Source organism: Propithecus coquereli, unplaced genomic scaffold (assembly GCF_000956105.1).
Source record: "Propithecus coquereli isolate 6110/MARCELLA unplaced genomic scaffold, Pcoq_1.0 Scaffold120, whole genome shotgun sequence".
Classification (NCBI taxonomy): domain Eukaryota; kingdom Metazoa; phylum Chordata; class Mammalia; order Primates; family Indriidae; genus Propithecus; species Propithecus coquereli.
Window position 1 is genome coordinate 5,334,476 of NW_012136081.1, and position 11,305 is coordinate 5,345,780.

The following is an 11,305-nucleotide window of genomic DNA, read 5'->3' on the forward strand; positions in this document are numbered from 1 at the left end:
GGGCATGGTGGCGCATGCCTGTAGTCCCAGCTACTCGGGAGGCTGAGGCAGAAGGATCACTTGAGCCCAGGAGTTTGAGGCTGCTGTGAGCCAGGATGATGCCACGGCACTCTAGCCCGGGCAACACAGTGAGACTTTGTCTCAAAAAAAAAAACAAAAAAAACTGTTTTTCGAATTTTCATCAGATTGTAAGGAACTGAGGTGAGAATTTTAAAAGACATTAAATTTTAACTGAAATAATGATCTACCAATGGCATTTCTCAAGTTAAGATATTAGCTAATTTAAGAACTTGGCCATGATAGGAAACGTAGTCAACTGGTACTTGCCTATACACCATTTTTTTTTTTTTTTTAAATATAGACAGGGTCTCTGTCACACAGGCTGGAGTATAGAGGTACAATCATAGCTCACTGTAAATTTGAATTCCTGGGCTCAAGAGATCCAACCCGCTCACCCTCCTGAGTAGCTAGGACTACAGGCACATATCGCCACGCTCAGCTAATTTTTAAAATTATTTTTTGTAGAGACAGGGTCTCACTATGCTGTCCAGGCTGGTCTCGAACTCCTGGCCTCAAGGGATCCTCCCGCTTCAGCCTTCCAGAGGGCTGGGATTACAGATATAAACCACCGTGCCTGGCCTGCCCATTTACCACAGGCAGGTAAACTTAGTACTCATTCTTTTCCCCATTTAAGGTCTAATCTTCCCAAGCATGATCCATCTTTATATTTAAACAAACTTTTCATATCAATATGATTTCTCTGTTTTACAAAGTGCCAATACTTTAACTTCTACAAACAAAAGATTTTTGACTGCATAGAGCAGGGAACAAACTAAAGAGATTTCTGCTTACAGGAAGAAAAACGTTGCAGGAGCCACTAAAAAATAACCATACTATGACTGAAGGCTTGCCTGGAAAATAAAATACCTGCTAGATAATCTCAGAGGGCCTGGGGATACCTAAGGGTCAGAAGGCATAGTGATCTCAACTGAGTTGCTAAGAGCCTCTTTTAGTTCCACAATAAGATCTAAAGAGCCAGGCATTCGTATCACAACTTCTTAGTTACTTTCCTGTGCTCCCTGAAGCTCACAGGTGAAAACAAAAGCCCACCTCAAAGCTGGCCCGGGCTTCCAACATGCTTTAGGCTGCTGGTGCAAGGAAACATTAGGAAAGCTCCTTCAAGACCCCTCCAGATGCCGGGAATGTTATTCCCCAGGCCTTCAGAAGACAGGCCTCACAGGGAGAGCAGAGTGCAAAGGATCCCTCAGCCCCGGCCAGACAAGGAGTTGGAGAAAGGACAGGAGGTCAGGGAGGGCTCCAAGGTCAGACATATAACCAGAGATGTCAAGTGGGCCACACATAGCACCCCAAAGGAGCTCCATTTGGAAGAATGCACCTGAGGTCTACCAATACTAGCCCCTTCCCACACACAAACTCAATGCCAATTTTCCACATACAGTCAAATCAAAACTCTAGCAGTGCTTACTAAACAATTTTAAAAAATCAAACCTCACAAAGTAAAGCTGACACCTCCCATGAGTCACCTAGCTCTCCTGGGGACCACAAATGAATTTGAACAGAGCCACAAAGCAAGAGAACTCCTGGGAAAGGATTGACCATAAAGGACCATGAGAGAACATTTTGGGGTGATGAAAATGTTTTGATTATGGTGGTGATTATATCACTTCATGTATCAGTCAGAATTCCTAGGACTATACTCCTAAAATGAATGAGTATTGCCATATGAGAATTATATCTCAATAAACCTGACTTAAAAACAAAAGTAAGAATGCCTTGAGAATGTTTTCCAAACACTCCCCTATACTACCTGCTTCAGAATCTGGGAGTGTCATAAAAGCTCCCAGGGCACCAGAGAGGAATGTTTGTTATAGACAACATCACTATAAAAAAGTCCTACGTGACAAAGCCACTTACATGTGTCAACTAATGCTTCGTATAACCTTGCCAATCAGCTAACAAAAATTTTCTAAAAATATAAAGCAATTTTTTCCCTCTAGTTCCATGCATGAAGTGACTCTTCTTCACAATGAGAACATGCACCTTGTTCTGTTCTGAGTGGAAGGTGAGCAGGACAAATATGCTAAGTTAAATCATCACAAAGGAGGACTTAAGGTTAACTTACAGCTCTTTTCATTCAACTCTGCAGTATTCTCAGAAAAACAGCCATTCAATAAGGACCGGGAAATTTCAAAGGGAGCACAGAGGTGGAGAGTACTTCCAACTCCCTGGTTTCCCCACAAGAGAGGTAGAAAGACAGGGGGATCTAAAAGTTAATTATTAGAAAAACAGGCCAGGCATGGTGGCTCACGCCTGTAATCCTAGCACTCTGGGAGGCCAAGGCGGGTGGATCATTTGAGCTCAGGAGTTTAAGATCAGCCTGAGCAAGAGCGAGACCCCGTCTCTACTAAAAATAGAAAGAAATTAATCGGACAACTAAAAATATATAGAAAAAATTAGCCGGACATGGTGGCGCATGCCTATAGTCCCAGCTACTCGGGAGGCTGAGGCAGAAGGATTGCTTGAGCCCAGGAGTTTGAGGTTGCTGTGAGCTAGGCTGATGCCACGGCATTCTAGCCCGGGCAACACAGTGAGACTCTGTCTCAAAAAAAAAAAAAAAGAAAAAAGAAAAGAAGAAAAATATCTGCTACAATAAAATGACCCGGAAGTCCTGGAAGAACTGTTTCAATCATGAAGCCGTTGCTAATTATTTTCATTTTTCCCTGACTAGGACAACAGGGGATATTTTCTTCAAATTATATCAAACTAAATTCCTTCCAAAAAAACAATTTACTTACTGTTTCTTCTCATTCATTTCCCAGGCTTCAAGTATTCGTTCTATTAATTGACATTTTTGGAAAAGCTAAATAAAAAAGAATATTCTAGTTAACATTCATATAAATGTCAAATCATCAAAATTTTAAAGTGAACTAGAACTCTAGGTTAAACAGAATAGTGCTATGCATATAACCCAGTAAGCTAAATGTAGCTATGAAGTACTGGTTAACATATTAACTGCCATGTGAGTTATATTTAACTCACACCAGTTTTGAGGCTGGGGCCTCATGAAGCGTATGGAACTCACATATCTCTTCATCTTGGGAGCTGCAAGAACTATTTTTGAAGTTGCATATGACTCACACACAGAAAACAATGAAAAATAACAAATTTTTCACTGAATTATTAAGTTTGTTTTGTTTTTGAAGCTTTTATTCTATTTTCATAATAAAACACCATGGCCCCAAGGAAATTTTTTTTTTTTCCTAGTGTGGCAGTCAATGATACCAAATGCTATGTGGTAACATATTTACTCAGACCCTCCAAGCACTACAGGAATTCAAATCAGGAAAATAAAAATGAGAGCAAATAAACTTACATGTTTCAGTAACAAATTGTCACCAGTGGAGTCTTGATCAGTAATTGTGGCATTTTCTGTGTTTTCAAAAGGACTTGCAAGAATCAATGCAATACAAATTTCCACTTGTGTATGCAAAAAGTTATTCCATGTATATTTGAAGAACATGTCCTATAAAAAAGAAAATGTTTTCTTTTATTCAGTTTTAAGCCTCAATGTTTAAGCTTCTACTTTAATACATTTGCAGATTAGCGATTTAATAGTTGAAAATAAAAGGATGTGCTCTCAGTCCAATAGGACCAATGAAAAGAAACACAAGTTTACAGCAGCCCTCGTTCAACCACGATTCCATTTTCCATGGTTGGAAAACAGATGGGTGCAGTACAATAAGATGTCACGAGAGAGACTGCATTCATGTAACTTTCATTACAGTATATCTATTTTATTATTATTGTTGATCTCTTCCTGTGCCTAATTTATAAATTAAACTTTATCAAAGGTATGTATGTATAAGAAAAAACACAGTGTATATGTAGGGTCCCTATCTGTCGGTTTCAGGGATCTGGTGGTGAACTTGGAAAGTATCCCCTGCAGGTGAGGGGAGACTACTGTATCTTAAAGAAGGTTTAAAGCACCACTTCGTAGCCTAAATGACATGATATCTGCTCATTCACCACGCCAGAATGTGCATGAAATCTAGTACAACAACAACAAACATATGAAGACAATAGTTAAGTTTCTCAAACTATTTTCAAAGCAACTAAGACATAAGCTTAGATTTTCAATAGTTTTCAAAGAAATCTGTAAGAATTTCATTTTGATCCAACGAATACTGATGGCTTTTGTGCAGGGCAATGTGCGAGGTGCAGTATGGGAGACAGAGGAAGACAAAAATATGGTCCCCAATCCTGAGGTGCTCACAACCAAGAATCAGCACTCTGGCATTCAAAAACTCCTAGAACTATCAGCAAAAACAAATGAGGTATGAGAGGTGGTGATATGAATCTCCTGGAAGCACAGGGTTTTCCAAATTACTTGAAAATTACAAAAAGGAAAGGCAACTTATAAAAGCCCAAAATGCATAAAGTATGTATTCAGGATATGGTTAAGTCTGGTTATCTAATCTCAAAACAAAAAAATAATGATTAATGACCCCTGTAGTAAGTAGTCTTATCAAATTTATCACTACTCAAAAGTAGCTGTATAGAGGCCTAGTGCAGTGGCTCACACCTGTGACACCAGGACTTTGTGAGGCCCAGGCAGGAGGATCACTTGAGCCCAGAAGTTCAAGACCAGCATGAAGAACATACATAGCGAGACTTAATCTCTACAAAAAATTTAAAAATTAGCCAAGTGTGGTGGCACGTGCCCGTAACCCTACCTACTGGAGAGGCTGAGGCAGGAGAATCACCTGATCCCAGGAGTTTGAAGTTGCAGTGAGCTATGATGGCGCCACTGCACTCCAGCCTGGGTGACAGATTAATAATAGAATTAAACCATAGATAAAATTATTAACAATAGAATAAATTGACAATAGTTGTATACTTTTATTAATAAAATGAAAGACTAGTGACCAATAACTTCAGGGAGAACTCGAGAGGCAGGAATAGGTTATATTCCTGCAGTTTTATATACTAGCCAGAGGGTAGGGCAAAAACTATGTCCCCAGAGGACAATGACTATGCTACCAAAGAAACTATAATCCTTTAAATTTTCTTTTCTTTTTCCAAATTGTTGCTATTTTCTATGCTCTATACCGATACGTCATTTAACCCAAAGCTGAAACATAACTAAAAATATTTCAATGACGCTAGGAAGCACAATGGCGTGGTTGATAAAACACATATGGGCTTGAAATGGGGTGAATCCAAATCTTGGCTAGCCATGGACACATCCCCTCTCTGACCATGACCTAAAAAACAGATACTCTCTCTCCCACAGGAATTTTATATACAGGATCACATGAGCAGTGTATGTAAGATGAACATTACAATGCTCATCATGTAGTGAGCAAACGCCTCCCTTGAAACACCCCCATCTCTCCCCCAAATATATGATGTGACCGGATGTCTTGTGAAGCCTGGTAAGTGTTAACCCTCGTGGCTTCTGTGTGTGGTTGGCAGAATGGACAGAGCCAGCAGGTCTCCACAGTGGGGCTGGTGGATTCCAAGCACAAACTATGGAGCTGGGAAAGTCAGGGGCTAGGGAACCCCAGATAATTCCTGGGGCTTTTCCTTCTCCCTTCCACTGATAAGCGGACTAACGGCGGTCTCGAAAGGAATTTAGACTCAAATCGAAAGACCATACAGCCTCAGATATATCCCAGTGGAATGAAGATAAAGGCTTGGCCCTTTGCTAATTCTGAATAGAAAACAATGCTATACCCAGCAGTCAATGTCCTATGAGACTGAGCTTAAGGAAAAGACATATGTCTCTTAATCATCTTTGAAATCCTACATTACAGTTCTTTACACACAGCAACAATAAATGGCTACTGAACAATTATAAGCATTCAACAAGTATGATAAACTCAAGGCAAAAACTGTATTAAACACCATTTGTGCTCAGACCAAGAAAAGTCACTGACACATATTATAAATTTGTATGGTTGTAACTTGAGTTAAATATCCAAGAATATCAAAGGAAAATTAAAATGTCTGGGGGGGAATCTCACCAATATGACTCCAATGCTATTCAGCTCCATGAGGTCCCCATTTATGCTGCTGGTATTGGTTTGAAGCAGGCTGGATATCAACCTAATCACATTCAACCGGGTATTCCCCACAGGAGGGTCCAGCACACCCCATGTAGTCTTCATGACACTTTTCTGAGGAAAAAAAGCTTTCCAATTAAATCCAGTTAAACAAACAAGCAAAACATATGTGTGCTAAGACATAACACTAGATTAACTAACCCTGCAAATAATTTGGCCTGAATTCTATACCTGGAAGAAAATCTAAAGCTGCTATTGATATCTTTAAGATATGATAAAATAACCAAGTAGGTTAAAAAAAAAAAAGAAAATCAAGTAATTTTCCATAGACTACAAATACTGTTAAGAAATCAGGTATTCCCCTGCCCCAACATTCCAAACTGTCATGGAAGAAAGCAGAAAGCTACAAAAGACCATGGGGGAAAAAAGATATTTCAAAATCTGACCAGAAATCTAAGAAGCTAAAACAAGTTATAAGTGGTTTTGGAATACAATCCTCAATCTTTGCCAAATCTGTGATAAAAATACCAATTCAGAAGTTGCCTCTGGATCACAACCCTGAAATGTGACCAACCTAAACCTGTTCTTGTCCATAAAAGGGAGTTTCTATAGTTTGAAATCACAAAAGACAGAAGCAGAACTTCCAGAATCTTAGATGTCTGACAGGAAAGGGTAACAAATTACAACCTACCAGTTAGGTCGCGCTTTCTGACTGTGCCCCCATCCACACAGCACCCACACCCCCTCCTGCTCTATCCTCTCAAGTCCTAATGGAATTGTAAGGCTCACAGTAAGACAGCTCTAGCTGACGTTTTTTAAAAAGCTTCATGGATCCACTTACACAGCACGTCGTACAATCAAATCAGGTACAAACTGAACTCCCTCACTCCTGGGAGTAGAAGAGAAGCCCTAACGAGACGCTGCCTTACTTTTCAAACAGGGCCAAGAAGAATCAGAAGCTGCCTGCTTGTGCTCCCAGAAAGAAGGGTAGGCAACCTAAAAACACAGGTCAGGTCCTTCCTCACACACTTTCTTTTCTCTCTCATCCTTCTCTCACCTCTGAATTCCACTTATGATGTTCTCTCCTCTTCTCCTAAATTATTTTTTCTTTCCTTACTATTCTCTTTTTCTTCCTAGGACTGGTATGAAGGACACCACTGACTGTAACTGTAAAACTACAACAGAGGCACTTTCCGTGAGAGTGAGCACAAACACTGTGGTCCACACACATCCAACGCAGGCTGAATGCACATAAAAAGATGTGGCTGGAATGGAACCAGCAGGATGACAAAACTCTGAGTGCAGACGTAGAACCACTGCTTGCTCACTGGTACCATCAGGCGTCTGAAAAGATGATCTGGAAGCTGAAACAGACTTCCTTGTTTACAGATATAAATTATCCTGGACTCCCTCTCTTCCCCAAATGGTGAAACAAACAGAAAACATATAATTTAGAAACAAGAAACTAGTATTCTAAATTCCCAAAAACTCACAGTAGATAGCCAGAGATACATACTAAAGAGGATACTGGATTCAATGATACAGGGTAGAAGAAAAAAGGAAAGTAAAAAGAACTGGTGTGGAGACTAGAACTGTCACAGAATTTAATCTTTCACCCTAAATTTCAAAAGCAAGTGCCTTTTAACCTAATCTAAACCTGCACCAATCCAAGGGATATGGGGTGAAATAGAACACCATTTATAGATTGTTGACAAAGCTCTTTTGTAGGTTTACAATGAGTAAATGGTCATTTTAAAATTAGCACAGTGGATGCTCTATACTGAAAAGCTAACACGCCAAGTTGTCTTCTTTCCATGTTGTGCACTACAATTCCAACCTACTATTTCTTAAATAAGGTCATCTGTCCGGCAGACTATTACACTGCTTCAGCTCTGAATGAGAAAACACAATCTCAAAGATCAGCTTCTGAAAGATTAACTTTACCCCAAAGATGTGAAAAGAACAGCCCATGAGAAGAAAATTGCTTATTTTATTAGCATGTTTAAGTACCCAAGAATTTATAGAGGAATGAAAAGCTGAGTTTCTTAAGCAGATAAATACTTTAATAAATTTAATTCTACACCATTCTCTGCTCAAAAGCAGTAAAAACAAATGGCAGTGTGCCTTTTAAATATTTTGTACATGGAGATCACAGCCAGTTCTGTTACTCTCTAGGTTCATATACTTTCAAATGACTGTTTACATCAAATTACTGGCTGGCCAGCCATGCTCGAGATAGCTCGCCTACCTTGGGTGGCTCAAGCAGGAGTTCATGAAAAGACCCAAGTCTTCCTCTGATGGCTTCTAGAACACTCTTGTTGACTGAACAAGCTGAATGACTCATTCCTGGTGGGCAGATTTCTATATGGCCTTCGAACCTTGAAACAAAGCAAGGTAATTTTAGTTATTATAATTTCAGAACAAATCATTCAAGGTAGCAACCATGTATGTCCATATTTAATGATCATATAACCATATAATGATTACATCAACACTTCTAGCTGCAAGGAGAAGGGATAGGGAGAAAGTATAATAAGACCGAAGTGGGTGCAATAAAACCTCCATGGGGATTAGCCAATATGACCTGAAATCCAAAGGGTTACAGGGTCAGGTAAAAAAAAAAAACAAAAACAAACAAAAAAAATCACATGTGGGCTGGGCACAGTGGCTCACGCCTGTAATCCTAATACTTTGAGAGGCCAAGATGGGAGGATCACTTGAGGCCAGGAGTTCAAGACCAGCCTGGGCAACAGAGCAAGACTCTCTCTTTAAAAAAAAAAAAAACCCAAAACTATATGGGATTGATTCTCATTCTATGCCTCCTAACTCCTTATGATTATTATATCAATAGCAGGTCTCTAATTGACCAGAAAAATCTGGAAACAAAAGGAGATCCAATCCCTGAATTATAGGGCACACCATATTGCCTGCCAGTTTGGGATGATATTAATAAACAGGCCTGTACTTGTTCCATACAGTTTTTCTTGGGTCATCAACATTGTTTCCCATTTAAAAGGTTTAAAGTATTCTTCTACATAAAGGTCAATCTATACTAATTATAACCTACTCCTTATAGAGAAACATTTACAGGTGGAACAAGATTCCCAAATCCCACCTGGTGCTAGAGACTACAAGGGCACAATGATTCTCAAAGTGGGGGCAGGACAGAGTCCAGGAGGGGAAGAAGAACATTAAGGGAGAAGGACTAAAACTGTGGACATAAAGTTCAAATTAAAAGACACACTTGAAAGTGGTGTGTCGACTCCACAGCAATGAAAAGTAGTAGTTAATAATGTAGCTGCTCGAGTGAGTCTGCCTGAGCCCAAATCCAGGCTCTTCATTTATCAGTTCTTTGTTCTAATGTGGAAAAGTGGGGGTCGCTCCAGAACATCTCTCCCAGGACAGCTGTGAGGACCACACTAAAGGCTGAGAAACCTGCCTACCATACAGCAAACACCTAGGGAGTGATTACCATTATGACTATTGCTTGCGAATACTGTACACGTGTAAGTGATTAGTAACTCTGAAAGCTACACTGAAAAACCCAATTACTGGAAAGAGGGAAATGACCTGCTTTGATTATAGTGCTTTTTTAACATACAGGGGTTTTAATAATTTATGTGGCTAAATATAGTTTATTCGTTATAGTTTCTGTCTATGGAGCCATGCTTAGAAGTTTGTCACAACTCCATAATTCTATGAGTATCTGCATATTCTTGCATATTTTATGTTCTAGTATTTTAAATTTAATTCATCTGGAATTTACTTTTGTGTAAAATAACAGGTATAGACATGGTATTTTTCCCCAAGTGGTAAGTCACCTTCTTTGCCATGCTTCTGTAACAATTATCCTCTCCTCACTTATATAAAAAATCATATTAAACCATATAATAAAATTTCTTCATCATTCATAAGTTGTACTAGTTCATCTAAATACTTAGCATCAATTTATGTACCAGTCCTGACCTAGGTACTATTATCAACATCCATGGTGCTTTTACAACATTTATACTGGTATCACACTTCTGTATTTACTATAATAATGCTGCATTTTAATATGCAGCAGGTTAAGAAACACTTCTCATTCATCTTGCTGTGATCACACTGTTGCATTTAGCATAACAATGCTATATTGTATGTAAGAGGCAAGTAACCCCAGTAACTTGGCTTGCTCAAGTTTTCTTAGGTTAGTCTCATATCTTTATTCTTCCAAATATATGTAATAATTCACCAAATCCAAGACAAAAACCATGTTGCTATCTCAGTAAGAGCTTATTAAATATAGAACTTGTATTTGGAAAGGCACTGTTGTGTATTTTAGCAGTCCAATTGTTTTTATCACTGAGTAGCAATGCACTGTACAGATGTGTTAGTTTCCACTCACAGGTCTAAGGAAATTTGTTTAGAGGTTTTGGCAATTATGAGTAAAGTGATAAACATTTATGTACAAATTTTTGTATAGCACAGTTTTTAAATTTACCTGGGTAAATACTAAGATATTGCTAGATGATGTAAGTGTCTCTTTAACTTTATAAGAAATTGGCATTTTTACAAAGTGGCTGTATCACTTTGCATTCCCAGCAGCCACGTGTGAGACATTATCTGCTCATCACCAGTACTGCGTATTGTCTATTTTGTTGTTTGGTTTAGCTATGCAGTGGGCTGAATGCTAGCCCCCCAAAAGACATGTCCACATCCTAATCCCCAGAGCCTGTGAATGTCACCTTATTTGAAAAAGGGTCTTTGAAGGTGTAATTAAAGATCTTGAGATGAAAGATTATCCTGGATTATCCAGGTGGGCCCTAAATAACATCACAAGCACCTTCGTAAGAGAGAAGAGGAAAGACACACAAAGGAAAAGGAGATGGAAAGACAACGCAGAGAGGTGGACACAAGTTAAGGAATGCCAACAGCTACAGGAAGCTGGAGGAGGCAAGGAATGATTCTCCCTTAGTGCCTTTGGAGGGAGTGTAGCACCACTGATAACTTGATCTTGAACTTCTGGCACTCAGAATTGTGAAAAAATAAATTACTATTGTTTTAAGCCAAACTATTAATATTTTTATCTGATTATATTTACAGCCATAGGAGACAAACACAAGTTGTCCCAAAAGTGTATAGTGGTATCTCAATGTTATTTTAACTTGAATTTTATTAATGACGGAAGATCTTGGCCATCTTTTCATGTATTTGATACACACACACACACACACACACAC

The 11,305-nt window shown here is 39.0% G+C and overlaps 1 protein-coding gene across 4 annotated transcripts in view; it reads right to left on the reverse strand.

The window, feature by feature from the left end:
- PPP6R3 (protein phosphatase 6, regulatory subunit 3) overlaps positions 1 to 11,305 on the reverse strand; it is a 183,351-nt gene that overhangs the window by 46,238 nt on the left and 125,808 nt on the right. For all 4 annotated transcript variants that reach the window (XM_012665606.1, XM_012665607.1, XM_012665609.1 and 1 more), the window contains 4 exons: positions 8,335 to 8,464; positions 6,048 to 6,200; positions 3,395 to 3,544; positions 2,817 to 2,881 (listed from right to left, as the gene is read on the reverse strand). In XM_012665606.1, the coding sequence (XP_012521060.1) occupies positions 2,817 to 2,881; positions 3,395 to 3,544; positions 6,048 to 6,200; positions 8,335 to 8,464 (498 nt within the window). The remainder of the gene's footprint in view (positions 1 to 2,816; positions 2,882 to 3,394; positions 3,545 to 6,047; positions 6,201 to 8,334; positions 8,465 to 11,305) is intronic.